General features: G+C 47.8%; 2 protein-coding genes across 2 annotated transcripts; one reads left to right on the forward strand and one right to left on the reverse strand.

Annotated features, from left to right (window-relative positions):
- Positions 1–88: 88 nt before the first annotated feature.
- Positions 89–4,028, reverse strand: LOC114772584 (serum response factor-binding protein 1-like). Its single transcript, XM_028965470.1, has 3 exons — positions 3,886–4,028; positions 2,257–2,888; positions 89–1,632 (listed from the first exon to the last, which is right to left on the reverse strand). Exons 2-3 carry the CDS (start codon positions 2,851–2,853, stop codon positions 292–294), a joined length of 1,938 nt encoding a protein of 645 aa, XP_028821303.1. The 5' UTR covers positions 2,854–2,888; positions 3,886–4,028; the 3' UTR covers positions 89–291.
- LOC114772583 (macoilin-1) lies at positions 3,595–16,951 on the forward strand. The gene is made up of 11 exons (XM_028965469.1): positions 3,595–4,303; positions 5,306–5,447; positions 6,004–6,130; positions 7,025–7,148; positions 8,244–8,422; positions 9,056–9,593; positions 12,244–12,402; positions 12,697–12,879; positions 13,709–13,829; positions 14,162–14,336; positions 15,641–16,951. The coding sequence occupies exons 1-11, from the start codon at positions 4,224–4,226 to the stop codon at positions 15,841–15,843; spliced, it is 2,031 nt and encodes a 676-aa protein (XP_028821302.1). The 5' UTR covers positions 3,595–4,223; the 3' UTR covers positions 15,844–16,951.
- The last annotated feature ends 5,234 nt before the right edge of the window (positions 16,952–22,185 follow it).

The following is a 22,185-nucleotide window of genomic DNA, read 5'->3' on the forward strand; positions in this document are numbered from 1 at the left end:
ACGCAGATGGGGATGTGGGCGGGGCTTTCGCCACAAAGGGCGCCTCTTAGCTGACTGGCGAGGGAAAAAAATGACGTAAAACACGTGGTCGTGCGTTAATGACGCAAAGTTGTGTTTATTTGTTCAGACATATTTTACTGCTGACTTACAAATTATGGCAATTTTAAAAATGCATAAAGAACAACAACAAAAGATCACATTTAAGATCAGATTTTAATAGCCGTGCTGTTTTAAGGAGTCAACTGCACAATGACAAATATATAGTACTTTATTTTCGGAAAGAGCACAGACTTAGTCGTCGTCGTCGTCAAATTTGATCTTTTTCCCCTGAAAAGCCGCAATTTGGCCCTGCTGCTCTTTCCTCTTGCGACTCGCTTCCCAAGATGGATGGAGGGCTTGCTGCGTCGTCTGGGGCGGCCTGAGAGTCTTCCCGGGCGCTGGTCGGTGGTTCTGCTTCCGTTCAAACGGAGGCTCGGGGCCGCGGCTCTTGACCCACGATGCTTTAGACGCGCCCTCTGGCTGTCTGCTTTGGTTCTGGAAGCGGGGTGGTTTTGGTCCTCCTCGTCCGAAGGCTTGCTTGGGCTTCTGATGGCCAGCCGACGCCAGAGTCGAGCAAAAGACGGACTGCAGCCTGGCAGGTCCGAGGTCCTGCTTCTGAATGGCCCCCTCCTGCCCCCGAGCTTTCTCCTTCTGCGGCCCTGGGGCGGGATCAGATTTTCTCTTCTTAAATTTGCTGACTTTGCCCAAGAAGAAGTCGTCGTGGTCGCTCTCTTCGGACTGGGACGACTGCTTGTGAAAACGCTCCTCGGTGCTGTCGTCGAAGTACTCCTTTTCCTCCTCGTCCTCGGACGATTCCAAGTCACTCTCAGACTCATGCTCCTCCTCCTCCTCCTCGTTTTCTTGCTCAGGCTTCTTACGTTCAGGTTGGTGGACTTGTTTGCTCTTTGGAAGAGGAACATCTTTGACTGTTTTCTTGACAGGGCTTTCATGTTTCCTTGGGGAATTTGGAGCGATTTCTAGTTCGGAGGACCCTTCTGGCAGACCGGGCTGTGTCACCGGGGGCTTTGCGGGCTTGACCTCCATGCTTTGTGTTCTCAGAAGAAGAGATGATCTGCTTGCGTCCCTCTCTTTTGGTTCGGACTCAGCTGAACCTTCCACCCCTTCAAGAAATTCCTTCTTCTCCTCTTCCTCCATTCTGCCATCACTTTCACCACTTCTGCCTAAAGAGTCCGGAGAAACCTTTTTGCGCTGTTTAAGCGTTCGCTCACACTTGGCTTGCTCCTTCTGAAGAGCCTCTGAGACAGCCTGCAGCTTCGCAACGAAGCGGTCATGTGTGATGATGCGGGCGGCGGCTCGGCCTTTTGGGTCTCGGCTCATTTCCTCCAGGTTGGCGTTTCCCAGCAGAGCTGCGTTAGTCACTTCATCGGGTCTGAGGCTCCTTAGAACGCGAATTTCTTCCAGGAGCGTGGCGGCATTCCGCCGGTTCTCCTCCACTTCCGGCGGCTCACCTTTCTTTCCCTTTAACACTCCAATCTGATGGGTGAGCTTATGGATGATGAGCACCCTGATCTTCTTCACCTCTTTCCTCATCCTCACAACCTTCTCTGGCACTTCCTCCGTTTCTGATGACATCTGCGAGGAACAAAACAAAGAAGAGTGTTAACTGCACCGAGTGGGAAGTACCACCGCAGACACTGGCCATCATTCTCCTGACTGTAGGGTGGTAGTAGCCTAGTGGGTAACACACTCGCCTATGAACCAGAAGACCCAGGTTCAAACCCCACTTACTACCATTGTGTCCCTGAGCAAGACACTTAACCCTGAGTGTCTCCGGGGGGGGACTGTCCCTGTAACTACTGACTGTAAGTCACTCTGGATAAGGGCGTCTGGTAAATGCTGTAAATTTAAATGTGGGGTGTCTTCCTGCACATAGTCCTTCAAAGAGCAAAATGAACGCTCTCAAAATCCAGATTCATTTCTAATTACTTCAGTTGATTCAAAATTGTGCTGCCATGAAGCACATGCTTGAAACATCTCAGTTTCTTCTCCTTTCAAAACTATAATAAAATTTTTTGAAAATTGATCTAAAACCAAATTTAAAACGAAAAATGGTAGATACAACTAAGCAAATGGGGTATTTTTAATAACAAGAATATTATATGTTGGTTTCGGTGCACACAAATGCATTTGATAAACACACTGCCATAAGCAGGCACTACATAGTTAGCCATAATCTTACGGACGCGTTTAACCTACCCGTCCTACGTGAGCAGTTTTCTCACCATCTTCCTTTGTCACATCCAGCGATTCATCCGTGCCTGCATTCAGGATTTCTCTGCAGCAGTCATCACTTTTTTCCTCCCGTTCTTTATTCACGGCCTCCCCCAGTTCTCCATCGTCACTGCCGCCGGCGTCTGTGATCACCGCAAGTTCTTCTGCTTCTTTCTTAGTCCTTTTCTCAGACTTAGCAGCACTGATCCTTTCCTCTTTAAAAGCTTTAATTGCGTCTTTAATGCTTCGAATCTTCTTGCTGAACTGAGGATGAGTAACAATGCGGGCCGTGGCGCGCTCTGACAGGCCGGCCTGTGGATTTTGACACACCTTCTCAAAGCTAATGTCCTTTTGCAGGGCAGCCTTGGTGACCGTGTCCGGGGCAAGTACCCGCAACTCGTGTATCTCCTCCAGCAACCTCGTCACCCGACGCTGGTTCCTCTGCAGGTCGGCCTCCGTCCCTTTCTTCTTCTTGAGGGCGGAGATTTGACGAGTGAGCTTACGGATGATCAGCACCCTCACCCTCTTCACCTCGCTCCTCATCTTCACCACCTCACGGCTTAAGTTCAGTACTGTCGGCATGTTCCTGATATACTGTGGCAAATCTCTGTAATGAACTGAAATCAGGAAGCGAGCGGGCATAAAAAAAATGTATTTATTATCATAAACAGCATAATCTATTTCATCTTTACACTATTTTGTGTTATATGTTTTAGTTATGGACGTGCTTTGCTGCCGCGTTTAAGTGAGAGATTTATTTATCAGGAAAATGTTACTAACCACCCATAAATAAATATGCATATTACTACTCAGGCATAGAAAAATTATATGTGACTTATGTACAGTAGAGGCCAAAAGTCTGGACATCTTCTCATTCAACGTGTTTTCTTTACTTTCATGACCATTTACGTTGGTAGATTCTCACTGAAGGCATCAAAACTAACACATGTGGAGATATGGAAAAGTGGAGACCTGACCTCCACAGTCACCGGACCTGAACCCAATCCAGATGGTTTGGGGTGAGCTGGACCCCAACAAGTGCTAAACACCTCTGGGAACTCCTTCAAGACTGTTGGAGAAGCATTTCAGGTGACGACCTCTTGAAGCTTATCGAGAGAATGCCAAGAGTGTACAAAGCAGCAATCAGAGCAAAGAAACTAGAATATAAAACATGTTTTCAGTTATTTCACCTTTTTTTGTTAAGTACATAACTCCACATGTGTTCATTCTTAGTTTTGACGCCTTCGGTGAGAATCTACCAACGTAAATGGTCATGAAACGAAAGAAAACACGTTGGATTAGGTGTGTCCTAACTTTTGGCCTGTACTGTATAATAATCTGTAATCTGTAGTCATATCCTCATTCTATCTTTCTTACAGGCACTTTATCTGTAAATAAGTAGATTCTAATGTAAAGAATACATTGCCACTAGGTTAAAGGGTTTATAGTATATAGCACGTGGTTAACGTATACACGGTTAGCTTTAGCAAACTTTATTTACATGGGACTAAGGACGCATTAACAGCTGCTAAATCTGTAGCGCGGACTCCATAAAACACAGAAACCAGGTTACACACCGGAGATCGTGATCTAGAGAGCAAACATCGGACGTACCTCCGCTACAAACGCAGAAAACGTCGCGTAGCTACAGCGAAACGCTTCGGGCCCCGGGCGCCGCCATCTTGGACCCGGGCACGCAAGCACGTCGGCCTGACGCACGTTACGTCACGGCGTCACGTCGACGGCCGAAATAAAAAGAAGCGGGGGGGAGGAGGAGGAGGGCCTGCGCGACAATGTTTTTATTTATTTCGCCGTCTCTCGTACGAGACGAACCGAGCCGCTCCTCCGACGCCCCGGCCGGCGATGCGCCCGTACCCCGGACCCCCTGCAGCGGCGCGGAACGTCGAGCGGACCAGTGACGGCGTCGGGGAGTGAAAGACAAGCGGAGGAGAATGAAGCGGCGCAGTGCGGACTGCAGCAAACTCCGTCGCCCGATAAAACGGAGCCGAATCGCCGAGGGGATCCACAGCAGGTACCGGCGGCCTGGCCAGGCCTGCTCGGGGCCGCCGTCGCTCCTTTCGGGCCTACCCGCCGTAACCGATGCTCGGTTCACGGATGAAAACGACGTGTGTGTGTGTGTGTGTGTGTGTGTGTGTGTGTGTGTGTGTGTGTGTGTGTGTGTGTGTATGTGTGTGGGAGCCTCCAGTTAAACTGGTCTTAAAGTGCAGCTCTCTGGCTTTTATATAACGACCCTGCTTTAAATGTAAACCCGTTTATGTCCCTCCTGCCCGGGTTGTCCATTGAACGGTAGGCGACCGTGAGGCCGGACAGAAAATTAAGATAATCTGCGAGATGTTGGGTGGGTGACCAGGACGTGAGTATTTAATTTTTAACAAATCAGGTCCTGGACATTTTGGAAAGTGACGTCCTGAATGGGCTACAAGTGTCCACCGCACCGACTGGCATCCCATATCGTGGGGGACATTTTTATTTTACAGCATTTACCAGACGCCCTTATCCAGAGCAATTTACAGTCAGTAGTGACAGGGACAGTCCCCCCCCTGGAGACACTCAGGGTTAAGTGTCTTGCTCAGGGACACGATGGTATTAAGTGGGATTCGAACCCGGGTCTTCTGGTTCATAGTCAGTAGTGACAGGGACAGTCCCCCCCCTGGAGACACTCAGGGTTAAGTGTCTTGCTCAGGGACACGATGGTATTAAGTGGGATTCGAACCCGGGTCTTCGGGTTCATAGTCAGTAGTGACAGGGACAGTCCCCCCCCTGGAGACACTCAGGGTTAAGTGTCTTGCTCAGGGACACGATGGTATTAAGTGGGATTCGAACCCGGGTCTTCTGGTTCATAGGCGAGTGCGTTACCGACTAGGCTACTACCGCCCACTAATTTGTTGTCCGGTTTTGCTCCGGGCCGCGATGTTGTACCATCTGCGTATTCCGGACGCGGGGACAAGAACTGTAAATGCGAGGGGATGCCGTGCGTGTAAAAATAATAAATCTCCTTTTTTTCCCCCCACAGCACCTTCCTGTATCTGAAGTTCCTGGTGGTCTGGGCCCTGGTCCTCTTGGCAGACTTTGTGCTGGAGTTCAGGTTCGAGTACCTGTGGCCTTTCTGGCTCTTCATCCGGAGCGTGTACGACTCCTTCAGATACCAGGGACTGGTGAGGACACCCTGCCGCTCGGCCGTCCAACAAGGAGCCTTCCTGTTGGCCAATCGCGACCTCGAGCACAATTTGACCCAGCTAACCTCATTATAGGGGTGGCTAATATTTCATACAAACATTTAATACAGTCTTAATACGTAAAAAAATACAGATTTCCTGATGTCATTAGTACTGTGGAGGCACATATTTAACAGTCAAATTTAATACATCATGGGCTGCCTGCTTGTCATTGTGTGTGTTTTTATTTGGAAATTATGAATGTGTGCAATACCCAAATTCAATATAATATATTCAATATTTTTGTCGCGTTCAATCAGAACAGAAGGAAAATAATGGATGGAAATTATCTTTCAGAGACTTTCCCAGAATTCCCTGCGCTTTTGGCCATTTAGGAAGGGTCTGAGTGGAGAAATGGGTCACAATCAAGCGTCGTCGCCGCCGAGCGGTGCTAATAACGGGACAGTCCGCCGCCACGGTCTCTCGCTCCGACTCGCTGATCGTTTTTTCTGTCTGTGTGTGTGTGTGTGTGTGTGTGTGTGTGTGTTTCTTCCAGGCGTTCTCGGTCTTTTTCGTCTGCGTGGCGTTCACGTCCGACATCATATGCCTGCTGTTCATCCCCGTCCAGTGGCTGTTCTTCGCCGCCAGCACGTACGTGTGGGTACAGTACGTGTGGCACACAGGTACGATCCTTTGGGGACGATGATGCCGCTGATTATTGTTGGTTTTTGCAGCCTTCCCGTCCAGGATGGTTACTGAGGTGGGACCGCGCCCACTTGCGGCTTAGGAAGGCTCTAAATGTGCTTGTGGTCACGTATGTCCCCAAAAATGTCCCCGAAGATTCCAAACCGGAAAAAAAATCCCTCTTCAGTGGGTGACATTTCGTAACGTGGCGCTCAACTGCAGTCACTGAAAAGGGGGGATAATGGATGTCGAGTGATCTCTGACGCTGGGGAATAATGAACCGGTGACGGTCATGCCACCGTGAGCAAGCCTCGACGGGAGTGTGAGGAGCGGCCCGCGGCCTCCGTCCCGGTGACTGACGCTGCGGCCACTCTATCCGCCCCGTAATCAGAAGGTTGCCGGTTCGAATCCCGACCCGCCAAGGTACCACTGAGGTCCCCTTGTTGAAGGTCCCGTCCCCACACACTGCTCTCCGGGCGCCTGTCATGGCTGCCCACTGCTCACTCAGGGTGATGGTTAAATGCAGAGGACAAATTTCACTGTGTGCACCGTGTGCTGTGCTGCTGTGTATCACATGTGACAATCACTTCACTTTCTCTTTAGTCTGAAACGCTGCTCCCTCGTTCTGGCCGTGAATTATCTATTTGTTTATGCAAATTCTTGCATTCTGCTCTGTCAAAAAATAGCGCCGTTCGTGGCGTTTACCAGCAGTATTTACAGGGACGGTCCCCCCCCCACCCCGGGACACACTCAGGGTTAAGCGTCTTGCTCGGGGACACGATGGTAGCAAGCGGGGTTCGAACCCAGGACCCATTATGTGTTAAGCAGAGAGCCTCCGACGTATTTGAATTCGGGAAATGTGATTGGCTAAAAATGCCCTTCCTTCACCGCAGAGCGCGGCGTGTGCCTGCCAACCGTATCTTTATGGATCCTCTTCGTCTACATTGAAGCCGCCATCCGATTCAAGGACTTGAAAAACTTCCACGTGGACCTGTGCCGCCCGTTTGCTGCCCACTGGTAAATATATATATTATTTTTACATAATTCCCTCATGACATTTTCTAAACATAGACCAGTATAACGCTGATTATACATATATAATCCAACTAATTACAGCTGATATAGATTGTGCATTATAGATAGGCTCTCTTTCAAAGCCGTGGCATTGTTACCCGCACACAGGTTGTCGGAATCCTTTCTACGCCCAGAAGGGCTTTTCGTGTTGCTGTTTGTAATATGTTGCTAGGCAACCGTTGCCAAATGTTAACGAACTCCGCCTTTTAGCTGAACAGCTGCGTCGTTTTTGTCGTTATCGCCAGCTGCATTAATTTTTAGTAATAATGGAAGTGGCATTAGTGGTATTACATCCGTCATGGCCGACAACATCAATCATGGTAAGAGTCACCGTAATTTATTGCCTCTCGTGCCTCATTGCTTTACAAAGCAGCTAGATCTGGTTCGAAAATCTGTTTAGTTCGAGTCGCGCTGAACTCCACGGTGTTAAAAATTAAATAAATAGATTTGCATTCCTCTGACCACATGTCACTTGAGTTATGGGATAATGCGCGACGGGGTGCTGTGTTTGCATATGGCACGAGGCATTATTACGTTATTGATGATGGGAATTACTTAGAAGTTGCTTTATCACACCAGATATTGTCAGGATAAGTACGTATACGGGTTGCGTTGTAAATTCATCAAGCTCCGTTAAATATGTAAGACGCTTAATACACGTTTTATACGTACTATAAGCAAACATTAGAAATGTGTCACATTATGTGTGTTGAAGTGTGAGTTTAGTACGTAGCTATTCATTGTTCATGCTGGAAAAGGTGCTGGGAGGGTTTGGAAAGGTTTTTTTATCTACAATCTTGACATTACGTTACGCTTGCAGCGGTAACAACGTACGCTGCAAGCGTAACGTTGTTACCGATGTAAAATAATATTAATTGTGCAGAATGTAGAATCTTTTTTTTTTTTTTATTTATTGTTTTAAACTTTTGGCCAGTTGTGCATGTTCAACAATACCATTTAACTGTGATTTAAAGTCTCGTTTCATTACTATTAATAGTTGACCTTTTCAAGCAATAGACCTTCTCTCTGCCGTGACAGCATCGGCTACCCGGTGGTGACGCTGGGCTTCGGCTTCAAGAGCTACGTCAGCTACAAGATGCGGCTGCGGAAGCAGAAGGAGGTGCAGAAGGAAAACGAGTTTTACATGCAGCTGCTGCAGCAGGCCCTCCCGCCCGAGCAGCAGATGCTCCAGAGGCAGGAGAGAGAAGCCGAGGAAGGTCAGCGGGACCCCCCTCCCCGTGCCGTGGCGTCTTTTACATTTTTCTACATTTACATTTACAGCATCTACCAGACGTCCTTATCCAGAGCGACTTACAATCAGTAGTTACAGGGACAGTCCCCCCCCTGGAGACACTCAGGGTTAAGTGTCTTGCTCAGGGACACAATGGTAGTAAGTGGGGTTTGAACCTGGGTCTTCTGGTTCATAGGCGAGTGTGTTACCCACTAGGCTACTACCGCCCTACTTACAGAACCCTACCAACCTTACAACCAGTAGTTACAGGGACAGTCCCCCCCTGGAGACACTCGAGGTTAAGTGTCTTTCTCAGGGACACAATGGTAGTAAGTGGGGTTTGAACCTGGGTCTTCTGGTTCTGGTTCATAGGTGTTACCCACTAGGCTACTACCGCCCTACTTACAGAACCCTACCAACCTTACAACCAGTAGTTACAGGGACAGTCCCCCCCTGGAGACACTCAGGGTTAAGTGTCTTGCTCAGGGACACGATGGTAGTTAGTGGGATTCGAACCCGGGTCTTCTGGTTTATAGCCGAGTGTGCTACCCGCTAGGCTACTACCACCCTGTCGTCCCTGCGTTTCGTGCCCTTTAACCGCCCGTCCTTCTTCCCGCAGCCGCAGCAGCCAGAGGTCTGTCGGAGGCCGACGCCACCGTCGTGTCTCAGAACGGCGCCCCGGCCAAGAAAGTTCCCGTGCCGCTGCCCGAACTGGAGTACAGGGAGAAGGGCAAAGATGGCGGCAAAGAGCGGGAGTCGAAAAAGCCGCACAGTATAGGAATGAACAACAACATCCTGCACACGGTGGACTCCAGACTGCAGGAGCTGGAATACATGGAGAACCACCTGAGCAGCAAGAGACTCCACAACGATCTGGGCGCGAGCGCCGAGAACCTGCTCCTCAGAGACGAGGCGGCCGCGGCGCCCGCCTCCTCCAATAAGAACTGCAGGAGCTCGCTGGCGGGCGGGAACTCGTCCCCGCGCAGCCACAGCTCCACGAACGGCAGCGTTCCCTCGTCGGCGGCGGCGGCGGCTTCCTCATCCGCCAAGAACGAGAAGAAGCAAAAGTGCGCGGGGAAGAACTCCGCCACGCACAGAGACCCGACGGAGAACTGTATACCCAACAACCAGCTGCCCAAGCTGGACAGCCTCGTGCGGTAAGGTCCGGCCGAACCCGTCTTCCTAGTTCCTGGTAGTGGCCTGGCGGTTAAGGAAGCGGCCCCGTAACCAGAAAGTCACCGTTTCGAACCCTGAGCCGCCAAGGTGCTACTGAAGGTCCCGTCCCCACACGCTGCTCCCCGGGCGCCTGTCATGGTGCCAACTTCTCACCAAGGGTGATGGTTAAATGCAGAGGACACGTTTCACCGTGTGCACCGTGTGCTGTGCTGTGCTGACAATCACTTCACTTTAGCTTTAATGATACACCAAGGCTACGCCGTACCAAAATGTTCTGGTTTAATAACAATAACTAGACAATATTTTTCTGGCATGGTACGGGGAATACGTTATATGATGGTAGGCGTTCGTACGTTAACTTTTTTTTTTATGGTCACATCTCATCGTCAGGTAGACGCACAGCGGACGTGACCGTAAATTGGTCCGGCCTGCGGTGAAGCGGCTTGTACGTTATTTTGCAGCCCCTGCGAGGGTGATGATAACAGTTTATTAACTTAATAATATTATACGAGGCTGTAAAAATTACGAGGGCGTGACTTGACGCTCAACTTGCACAACGTGCGTATTTTGTACCGTCTGAAAGTCGAGTCGTTTAAAAGTGGAGACGCAGAACTTTCTGACGGAGACTGACGAAGTTCTGTGGACGCAGAATGAAGCGTCTCCACGTTTGAAGACAGAACGTCCTGTTACCACGACTCTGCTTTCAGACAAATTCGCCGGGATGACCGAGGACCGTCACAGACGTGCTTTGTGACGGTGAATACGTACGCGTGTAAAGGCTCGCGGGGAGGCGTGTCTGCTGGCAGCCAATCATTGTTTCCCCGCCCACAACAACCCGGCTGAACCTGGCTGATTGGCCAACGCCTTCTCGTTTTTCCCGCCTGCTCCGCGACTTCTCGTCGCTGAATTTTTTTTGAATTACCGCCGCGAGCGCAACGCATCAGCCCGTTCGGAGCGAGCCGGCAGCGCTAACGTTAGCTTTACGGCCTGAGCCTGTACGTTTTTACAAGAATTAACGGCAATATGGAAACCAATCTACGGATGACTTGCAATGAGGGTCCGAGAATCAGGACACGAGATTCAGAGGATCCATCCATCACAGAACACATCCAAAGATAAAGTGATAAAGTGAAGTGATCGTCACTTGTGATAGACAGCAGCACAGCACATGGTGACACGGTGAAACGTGCCCTCTGCATTTAACCATCACCGTTGGTGAGCAGTGGGCGGCCATGACAGGTGCCCGGGGAGCAGTGTGTGGTGACGGTGCCTTCAACAGTGGCACCTTGGCGGATCGGGATTCGAACCGGCAACCTTCTGATTACGGGCCAGGCCGCCACTGCTCTAAAGGACTAGGTCCCACCGAGAAAGATTCAGCGGGTGCTGTTGACTGATGGAAACACAGATAGGTTATTACCTGTAATTAATTAAAAATGCCGGGAGGCTGGACCCACCATCTTGGCTGCCATTGTCACTTTAGCTTTAATCGTGCGTAGCACGTTAGCATGATGCCTGCGTGTCCCCTCCCTCTTGCTTTGGCCACTGGCCACATGCTGACCTTCCTGAGATAATATGCGCACTGCACATTTTACGTCGTGGCACGAGTGTGTCAAATATTGACGCCACGTCCTGTTATGCGGGTGCCAATCAAATCGTGACCCTGCACTCACGACCTTTTCATTTTGGATGCTTGGAAACGTAAATTAAATTTGAATTGAAGAATGATGTTCAGTAATGGGCGAGGTGCTTGAGGGACAGTATAGCCTCGGTATCCGGTTAGACACGAGACAACAATGACGGAAACTCTGTTTTAAAATGGAGATGCAGCCTACAAGGCCAAGCTAATTCATTTACAGCATTTACCAGATGTTCTTATCCAGAGCGACTTACAATCAGTAGTTACGGGGACAGTCCCCCCCTGGAGACACTCAGGGTTAAGTGTCCTGCTCAGGGACGCGATGGTAGTAAGTGGGATTTGAACCTGGGTCTTCTGGTTCACAGGCGAGTGTGTTACCCGCTAGGACACTACCACCTATGGCTTCAGTCATACAATATAAAACAGGACAGATCTCCATTGTCATTGTCACAAAAACCCCAAAGAACTATGAAATACCTTTTTAAAAAATACGAGATCTAGGTAGACGTAGTTTTATACGGTGTAATGGTGGTCTAGTGTTCGGACACAATTTTCTCCTACAATGCAGCCTTGGGTCTTTGCATAGCCATGGCGTAAGACTAGGCTGTGACTTAAGTGTTTTTTTAGGTGTGGCCTAGTGGTTAAGGAAGCGGCCCCGTAATCAGAAGGTTGCCGGTTCGAATCCCGACCCGCCAAGTTGCCACTGATGTGCCACCGTCCCCACACACTGCTCCCCGGACGCCTGTCATGGCTGCCCACTGCTCACTCAGGATGATGGTTAAATACAGAGGACACATTTCAGCTTGTCACCATGTGCTGAGCTGCTGTGCATCACAGCGAGTCACTTCACTTTCACTTTAGACGTCCGAGCATGTGAGGCTGTAGCTTTTCTTCAGCTGTATGGCTGAGGCATGTGGTTGGACGTTCAGGTTGGTATTGCTGGACGTCTCCGTAAATTGATGCTCGGGACGGACCTGTTTGCTTTCTGTCCCCAGGCTGGAGCAGGACATTAAGAAGCTGAAGGCCGACCTGCAGGCGAGTCGTCAGGTGGAGCAGGACCTGCGCGGCCAGATCAGCTCCCTGAGCAGCGCGGAGAGGAACATGCGCTCCGAGCTGGGCCAGCTGCGGCAGGAGAACGAGCTGCTGCAGAACAAGTGAGGGCGGGGCGGGGCGGGGCCAGGGCCGCGTTAATAACCGCTTGCATCGGTCCTGATTTAATGATGGACAACGTGTAGCAGCAGGTCCAATACTTTTCTAAATTAGCACGTTGGGAATCGAATAAAATAATAAAAAATTTTCCCTGATGCCACAATTACAACGTATGTTTGGAGCGTCTCCGTAATATTTCTCTGGCCAAATAACCCTCGTTTGAATGCCAACGTTTAACACATTTCAACGTATTTGTGAGCGCGCGTGGAATCTGTTCCTGCTTGTGCGTGTGTCTCCAGGCTCCATAATGCCGTCCAGGCCAAGCAGAAGGACAAGCAGACCATCGTCCAGCTGGAAAAGCGTCTCAAGGCGGAGCAGGACGCCCGGGCGGCTGCCGAGAAACAACTGGCAGACGAGAAGAAGAGGAAGAGGATGGAGGAGGCGACCGCGGCGCGCGCCGTGGCCTTGGCGGCAGCATCCAGGTCGTGGGCTCTGGCGTGATGTACACAACATAGATATAGATGTATATATGCCTAACAGCCACATGGATTTAAATCAGCAAAAACTGATCCATTTAATCAGTTTAGCTCACGTCATAAAACCACGGCAAGGTCTAGGCACGTCCCACAGTCACCGAGAAGGTTGCCCTGTGCTTCAGGAGGTCGTTGAAGTCACAAAAGAACCGTATGATGCATTAAATGTCGATGAAGTTAGACGGTAGAACGTGGACCGCTGTACTCATAGCGAAAGTGAAATTGGGAGTAAAGAGCTATATGGCCACAACAAAGGATTTCCTAGGAAGCAGAAAGACTGGACTTTGGTGTAAATGGGGAAAGACCACGTGGTTTGAGAACGGGTGGTAGTAGCCTAGTGGTTAACACACTCGCCTGTGAACCAGAAGACCCGGGTTCAAATCCCACTTACTACCATCGTGTCCCTGAGCAAGACACTTAACCCTAAGTTGCTACAGGGAGACTGTCCCTGTAACTACTGATTGTAAGTCGCTCTGGATAAGGGCGTCTGATAAATGCCGTAAATGTAAATGTAGAACGGACCCGTTTTCTGGTTCTAATGAGCTTCCTGTTTTAAAATGAAGAAATAAAACTGGAGTGGGCTTCTGACTGGGGTCAGCATTAAATATGCATGTGCAAATGTGTCTATGGGACATGCGCAAAAAGCCACTCCGGTGACGCGTGTAATGGATTGTGCCACCTGTTTTTTGCCCCTGGGGACCGTGCGCGGGTTGCATGGAGTAGGTGTGGATGCTGACGTTCTCTCTCTCTCTCTCGCTCTCTTTTCCCGGCCCTGCAGGGGCGAGTGCACAGACTCGCTCCGCGGCCGCATCAGGGAGCTGGAGTCGGAGTGCAAGAAGCTGACCCAGGACGTGAAGCTGAAGGAGGAGCAGATCCGCGAGCTGGAGGTCAAAGCGCAGGTCAGCCGATCACGCGACAGAGCCGCAGGGCCAAAGATGGAAATTCCACAGCCTTCAATCATCGCGGTGCATTAACGCTGCGCGCCTCTTTTGAATATTTCTGCCATTGCGCTTCCCTCATAAACCTGAGGCGCGGCCACAGGCTCCTCCCCCAGCCCTCACCGCCAATTCCGATTTGAACAGAAATACAGGGTTTTGATTGTATTATGTATTAGAAGTTAGGAATGTGCCTGTGAAATATGAATATACAATAACTAGTGACGTTTTTACATGCGCCAGTAAAATCGGCAGTAAATGAACGTCCTACGTCCTAACGTCTCTGTGCTTTCCAGGAGTTGCGCAAGTATAAAGAAAACGAGAAGGACACGGACGTGCTGATGTCGGCGCTGTCAGCCATGCAGGACAAAACCCAGCACCTGGAGAACAGCCTCAGCGCGGAGACCAGGATCAAGCTGGACCTGTTCTCGGCGCTGGGCGACGCCAAGAGACAGCTGGAGATTGCGCAAGGTACCCAAATTCTCCGGTTTTATTTCCATGCTTTTTATTTTGGTGAAACCTCTGTTTTCAGTCAGTGGCAGGTGGTCTGGAGAAACCCCTCTCTGCTGATTCAGTAGAAAACGAGGGCCTTTAACTATGTGATAGTGGCTTCCTGAGACTGTCTGTCTGTAGACGAGCGCGGTGCAAAGTTTCAGGGATGAAATGGGTTCCAACACTACAATATCTCATCTGGTGACGATATATCTCAACTAGGGCTGCACAATTTGAAGGGGGTTTTGTCCATTTTCATAATGTCACCTGAATATTACCACTAAGCTACATGATTTGGTATTAAAGGCCCCCTATTATGGACATTTTCTTTTATATCGGGCTTGTTGGTCCCCTAATTCTGTATCTGAGGTCTCTTTCCGAAATTCAGCCTCGGTGCAGAATTACGGCCACTTACGGCCGGCACCGTTCACCAATCAAATAATCCATTTGTTCTCATTTTTACACCCAATCTCTCAGCAACTGGAAGCCTTGGAAGCCATGACGGCCGGTGGAGATAATGTTTTAGGGGAGGGCTGGAAAATTCTCCGGGCGGAAAAAGCCTGAGAAACGGGACATCGTAAGGGGACAAATTCCAGGTCCGTCTGAGAGCTACCGCGCTCTGAACGGTGAAACGCTCTTTACACCTATAGCCATTTCTGGCCACTGCAGCACCGGCTAGGGGAACTCGTCTTAATGTTAGTCACATTTTGGATAAACTAAACTAGTGAAGTGATTGTGATGCACAGCACACTGTGCACACAGTGAAATGTGTCCGCTGTATTTAACCATCAGCCTTGGTGAGCAGTTGTCAGCCATGACAGGCGCGTGTGGCATCTCAGCGGCACCTTGGCGGATCGGGGATTCGAACCGGCAACCTTCTGATTACGGGGCCACTTCCTTAACCGCTAGGCCCCCGCTGGCCCGAACTACCAAGTTCTTTTTGTAAATGCTGAGGACGCCTCTGACCTTTTGGGTATAAACTCTAAATGCTAGTTTGCCCCTGAACACCGAATTTCTGACCGCTTGTCAGCAGATTTGTCTAAAAATGTCGGTGGGTCATTCACGTAACACCCCGAATGTAAAAGTTCAATGCGTTTCACAAGTTTGCTGTTTCTGGGACACTTCTGTTTGGCTGCCTGGATGACACCCGTTGGACTTGGACCGTTTCAAATAGAGAGGAAGGAATGTGAACGACTACCTGATCAGTGGTCACGTTCTGTATAATAGGTCCACGGTTTATTGTGGACAGAATTTAATCCCGTTCCCCCGTCTCCTCTCTCCAGGCCAGATCATGCAGAAGGAGCACGAAATAAAGGAGCTGAAGCAGAAGATAGCGGAAGTCATGGCCGTCATGCCCAGCATCGCGTACTCGACCGAGGCCAACAGCCTGACCCCCGTCACGCCTCACTACTCCAGCAAGTTTATGGACACCAGTCCTTCAAGCCTGGACCCCAATGCTTCAGTCTACCAGCCCCTTAAAAAGTGAACGCCACCCCCCCTCCCATTCACTTCAACTCTGTTAATTGGCCAGGTTTTGTGTGTGTGTGTGTGTGTGTGTTATTGGTGGCTTTAGTATTTTTTTTTTCTTCTCCTTCTTCTCATCTGAGACCTTGGAAGTGTTTTTTCTGGTGAAGTATCAAGTAGGATTAAAAAGGGACTTCATGAAACCTTGGACTGCCCTGTTTGTTTTCTAAGTGTTTTATGGGAAGCAGTCACAGAACGCAGTGTGTTGTGGTCAGTTTCTATCTATATAAATATATATATATAATTTTTTTATTTTTTTTTTCCCCCCAAAGGATCTCATGGGACTTTTTTTTTTTTTTTTTAAGATGGAGAACAACGTCTTTTTGCCATTTGTCAAAAGCAGTGGCATATTATTGACTTTGTTGGGAAATTCTGACATTTCTGATCTTTTGATGAATGTAACAGGAAAAAGGGGGGATGAAATAAAAGTGACGTTTCGGTTCCGTTCTTCCCTTGAAATGAGAACGTTAGTGTTGTTCTTCTCCACTGCTGTGTTGCTTCGAGGTGCTGCGTGTTTTCCCGTTTTCATTAAAAAGCACCGTTTCAGCCGGGTCACGACCGGCAGTGTAAATGTCATGACCGTCGTCCCTCTCCTTTCAGACCAGCCCCTCAATCGATTTGTATTATTTCAGAAATTCTTAACTTCACATGGGACTAAATGCTTCTGCATTTTTCTGGACTTCATGGACCAAATGAGTAGATATTGGACTGAAACTACAAATATGATGTCAAGGTAACTGATACTTGCCAGTTGACGTACTACGCAGTGCCTTGAGATCTCTAGTTCAAGAAGATGCAGACACGTTTCACTGGGCAGAATCCCGAAGAAATCACCCACCCCACCCCACCCCCATCCGATCCGTTTTCCCCTCTCCTGCTCCCGTCCGATGCACCATGGAAGGGAAGAAAACGTTCAAGATCCAACCCGAGCTCCCGGTGCCACGGTGCTGGCACCCACGTGTTTACGACCATGTAAAATAATTTCACATGAATGTTTTTCATTTCAGTCAAAAGTGCCAAGTGTGGGTGTTCTATTCTTTTTTTTTTTTTTCCCCTCTTCTCCATCATAGTTATTTATTAAAAGTAATGTAACATAAAGCACTGGAATATGGTTTCCCCCCCCCCCCCCCACCCGTAAGAGTGGAAAAGAAAGTTGGTTGCATACCCACTTTTTCTTTTATTGGTCTAAAACTATATATCTACTTTTTTTTTTTTTCTTTCTGTGGTTGCTGAAGTTCGCATCATGTTACAAGCAGAAATGTTCATCTGGTTTTAGGCATTCGTTTTCCAGTGAGGTGTTGCATTAATCTCTAGGCGTCGTGTGTTTTTCGGCCTACCTTGGAAAGTATTTCTGTGGATTGCAATGGCGTCATAATCTTCTCTTTTTTTTTTTTTTTTTCTTTTTTTTTGGCGGGAGGAGGAGGGGGGGGGGTGTTAAAACTTTGTGGAGAGTAAAGAGAAAAAAAAAAAAAAAAGCCTGTTCTGTTTCTCGTCCATTTTGTTCCGTTCTAGAACTGGGTTCTTGCACTCTGTGGGGTACACAATAAAAAAAAAAAAAAAAAAACTATTAAATAAGTCTTGTCGATGGTGCAAGCTGTTTGAAAGAACGTGGTCATGGGAGCCAGTCGTTTGTCACTTGCGAATGTAAAATCATAAATCTTATTATTAATTATCAATTGCTACTTCCATGGACGGAAAAACACACACTTTACCATGTTCTTATCTCACTTTTACTAAAGTGCCTGAGTGTACGGGCCAGTTTTATGCAGGCCCAACCGACAGAATTAAAAGGACACACAGTCACGAACGAGATACACAGAAAATATGTCGAAAAAGACCGATTTGATGTTAATAAGCACTGCGCGTCATTCCGCCGAGTAAAGTAGTCCGCCGGCGACAGCGGCGCATTAATACACGATTCGAGCGCCGTGCGGTCACAAGTGCCGGGTTACGGAGGTGATGAATGGAGATTTATTAATTGCCGGAAATTAATTGTTTTTAACGTGAATTTAGCGACGCGCCTCACATTTGTCGTTAAAGTTATTAAATCTCATTTGTTTTTTTTTTTCGTGGAAGCCGTCCGCTCGGCTGGGACCGAACTCTCACCTTTCACCTTTCACCTCCAGCTGAGACCATGACTCCCCTTAAAACGGGTAAAATGTGCAAAAAAAGATGTACATTTTTATTAAAGCCCCTAAAATTGCCAGTTATTTAGTATCCAAAAGTGCCCTGGCCAAGAATGTTCGGACATTTTCTTCAAACCGAAGCGTTTATATTTCTATTCATCCCAAAAAAATGTCAATTTTAGTTTTTACTTCTCCTGCGGACAGAATTATGATCAGGTTTTAAATGCACGCTGCAGCCCACTGATCTACTGACCCAGGGTTATGTTTTTTTTTTTTTGGCCCAAGGTTCAAAGGTGAAGTGTTCACCATCGAACCTCGGGCCAAAAAAAACCCATAACATTTTTGTCAGAATCGAAAAAAAGCAGGAACCGGTAGTATCATCAGACAATCTTGCTGTTTGATCCCCTTTTTTTATGAGGTTGCCAGCATCGTGTGCACCGAGATGATGGAGGGCCGGGGAGTTCGTCCCGGTTTATAGCCGGCAGATTTACGCCCTGCCCTGGGCTCGGTCACTCAGACGAGTGGCTCGTCTCAGTTAAGCTCGATCACGAGGAAGGCCGGCTGCCCTCCCTCCGTCTCATCAGGTTGGACCGCTTTCGCTCGAGTGGATCTCGGTTAGCAGTAAAAGTTCAGAGGAGAAGATTGGGCACCTTTATGTTCTGCCATTTCCGGTTCGTATACTTCTCTGCGTACAGTGAGAAGTACTTTGACTTTTCGTGCCAATATTTCACTATAAATATAAATGGATTGTGGCAATGCAAGACACTATGACAATTTAACAACATGACATTTCTGCCTATGAAGCGTCTTACATATCATCCGAAGTTTGAAAACACACTTCCTTCCGGTTATAGTGCAAATGCAGTTGGCAAATATTTACACTCACAAAGCTCAATGCGCAGCCAACCACGTACAAATACATCCACGTTGGAACCGAGTTAACCCCTGACCTCTCACGTTCGGAGCGTGCAGCAGCTCGTTTTTTTTCTCTGTAGAACTTTTGGAGAACTGGACGGACACAAAGGAGACCCTTTTGGAGGGCACGACCTTTAACCTGCGCCATTTAGGCATGACCCTGGTGGACCAGCCCAAAGGACAAGAACTTTCCATGGCAGCTGTGAAAAGGGTTGTTGCCACTGTGGGTTCGATTTTACTGAATACACGCTATTGAAAAATAGAGCACGAAAGTACAGTACAGGCCAAAATTTGGACACCTTCTCATTCGACGTGTTTTCTTTATTTTCATGACCATTTACGTTAGTAGATTCTCACTGAAGGCATCAAAACTATGAATGAACACATGTGGAGTTCTGTACTTAACAAAAAAAGGTGAAATAAGTGAAAACATGTTTTATATTCTAGTTTCTTTGCTCTGATTACTGCTTTGAACACTCTTGGCATTCTCTCGATGAGCTTCAAGAGGTCGTCACCTGAAATGCTTCTCCAACAGTCTTGAAGGAGTTCCCAGAGGTGTTTAGCACTTGTTGGGGTCCAGCTCACCCCAAACCATCTGGACTGGGTTCAGGTCCGGTGACTGTGGAGACCAGGTCTCCACATGTGTTCATTCATAGTTTTGATGCCTTCAGTGAGAATCTACTAACGTAAATAGTCATGAAGATAAAGAAAACACGTTGAATGAGAAGGTGTCCACACTTTTGGCCTGTACTGTAAAAATAGATTTTATTCTGAATACAAAAAATACAAAAGAAGATGAAGGTATGATAATGCATTGGACACACGTTATTATCATTATTATTATTGACAAAAGTAAAAGGTAAAATGATATGTTTATAAGAACGATATTTACAGAGTTTGTTAAATGGTCCCTTTCTTTAGGCCAAAGCAAGTGGGAAGAAACTACAGAAGGTCCCCTTATAAGTGTCACATCACGGAATCGCCCTGTAGGAGCTGGAGTCCAACCATCTCATAGAGCATGTGTCCATCTATAGGTGAGAAATGAGAAAAACGTATTTATGTAATAATATTAGGTCAGCCAGTCGTCCACTTGGGGGCGCTGTTGGCAGTAGTTTTGGCTGCGACCGCCTGTTTGTCCTACGTAGAATATCCTACTGCACAGCAGACAAGATGCATCACAAGGTGTTCGCCTACAATGCCCGAGGCCAGCAGAACAAGACTCTGGGGTGCCACGCCTTGTGTATTTTCCCCTCTTATTACTCCGAATTTCCATAATATAATACTAAAAAGCAAAACGTTTCGCATGCGTGTGAAAATTGTGGCATCCTGCATTTTAGTAGTCCTGCACAGATATGTGAAGAAACCCATGCAAACAATTTCTTACTCGTGTCAGTAAAGTTGTGCACCCGCCCAACCGCACTTATCCTATCTTGTAAAAGTATGAAGTCTTATGAGTACTGTTATATTGTGGTCTAACGCGCATCCTTATCCCCTTGCCTCGCTCTGCAGGCCAAGACTGTGGCCCATGCTTTCAGGGTCGCCTTTGGGGTCTGGCAAGGCTCTGAAGAAGGTATTAAAAGCACCGTCCTGGTTCAAATCAGAAGCGTTGCGTGGTGAAATGGTACTGCTGTTGCACCGGGCACGTTTCAGGCCGTGGAGTTGGTGCAGTACGCGCTTCTTTCAGAGGAAGAGCGGCAACTCGTGTCTGCTGGTGATGGAGACAGTACACCCGGCCTGCCGAGTTAAAAGAGAGAGGGCAAGATGAACACAGATCATTTGCATTAGTATGAAAGGTGCTGTTAGGGCCTTTATCGTCAATTTTTTGCCGTACACTCGAATCGCCTAATGCATGTTGACGTTCTGTGTTAAATGCAGCAGCAGCAGAGACTCTCCTGGACATTAAAGGCTCCTCTGATGCTACGACTGAACTTTGTTTTGAAAGGGTAAGGCCGTTTTTAAAGCCTATTAAAATTTGCCTTTGGTACAGAATGCAATGCGTTTCTTCATTGTACTAATTTAGTTTATTCATTGATTTATTACAGGAAGTTGATGATGGTTTGGACGAAGCCTTTTCAAAGTAAGATTTATTTATTTATTTTTAATAAAGAATTCCCTCTTAGATTCTTCAGGGCGTTCTTTTTTTTAAGTGAAGTTATTGTCATATGTGATGCACAGCACACGGTGCACACAGTGAAATTTGTCCGCTGAAATACAAGATGCTGTGATCGGTCCGTCATGTTTAGTGATGAACCCGGATGTACAGCGCCATCTACAGGAGTGGAGGTTGTTTCTCAGCTCTGCCGACCTCACTGAAGAGAACGCTCGACAGCACCACCCAGTGGACCCGGTTTGGACACAGAAATATCGATATTTGATGTCCCTGTATCGATACAATATCACCACGTAAAATATTGCAATACGTTGCTGTATATTTTTTCTAACACACAGAGACCCGTGGCACCATACCTCCAAGGTTGAGAGTTAGAATCCCGGCCCATAACTGTATGGAGAAATCCCCAACCTGGTTACGAGGCTCTCTTGACCAGGAGGAAACTTTCTACTTCACCAGAGGAATGAACGGAACAGAACAAACCGTTCTTCCAGCAGGGGGAACGTTGTGTCTCAGTGTGTGAAGGTGCCTGATTTTTATCACTTCCTTTGCCCTTTTAGCTGCAGTTCGGATAGTTTTGGGTCTCCTTCAGGTAACACTATGGCTGTCAAGACTGTAACATCCGCCCCATTTCACCTTATCTCACCCTAATCGTTAAATCATTGTTTCCTTGAGACACACTGTTCAGGAAGAGCGTATCCTAATCTTAATAACTTAGCTGTGACTATTCCAGCAGAACTATCCCCATCATCCTGTTCTCCACTTCAGCTGCAGTGCCTTGTCATGTTCCTTACCATGTCTGCATTTCCTCTGAGCCCATGCAGTGCAGCTCTCATACCTTCATATTTTCATTTCTGGGAAGAAAGGATGCAATACAAGTAGAAATACTAATAATATCATTTAACCTATAATGCAACATTTACAAAATGTTGCATTATAAAGGTGTTAGTAGCCTAGTGGGGTAACACACTCGCCTGTGAACCAGAAGAGCCAGGTTCAAACCCCACTTACTACCATTGTGTCCCTGAGCAAGACACTTAACCCTAAGTTGCTCCAGGGAGACTGTCCCTGTAACTACTGATTGTTAGTCGCTCTGGATAAGGGCGTCTGATTAATGCTGTAAATGTAAATGTAAATGAAAATGGATTTCTTA

The sequence above is a fragment of the Denticeps clupeoides genome, unplaced genomic scaffold (assembly GCF_900700375.1).
Source record: "Denticeps clupeoides unplaced genomic scaffold, fDenClu1.1, whole genome shotgun sequence".
Lineage (NCBI taxonomy): Eukaryota > Metazoa > Chordata > Actinopteri > Clupeiformes > Denticipitidae > Denticeps > Denticeps clupeoides.

What these genes read in the sequence shown, in the direction of transcription:
- LOC114772584 (XM_028965470.1), bottom strand. Translation starts at nt 2,853, where the DNA reads ATGCCGACAGTACTGAACTTAAGCCGTGAGGTGGTGAAGATGAGGAGC. An exon ending in AAACTGCTCACGTAGGACGG is followed by an intron (nt 1,633 to 2,256) that starts GTAGGTTAAACG and finishes TGTTCCTCGCAG; the next exon opens with ATGTCATCAGAAACGGAGGA.
- LOC114772583 (XM_028965469.1), top strand. Translation starts at nt 4,224, where the DNA reads ATGAAGCGGCGCAGTGCGGACTGCAGCAAACTCCGTCGCCCGATAAAA. An exon ending in GCCGAGGGGATCCACAGCAG is followed by an intron (nt 4,304 to 5,305) that starts GTACCGGCGGCC and finishes TTCCCCCCACAG; the next exon opens with CACCTTCCTGTATCTGAAGT. An exon ending in ACAGTACGTGTGGCACACAG is followed by an intron (nt 6,131 to 7,024) that starts GTACGATCCTTT and finishes CCTTCACCGCAG; the next exon opens with AGCGCGGCGTGTGCCTGCCA.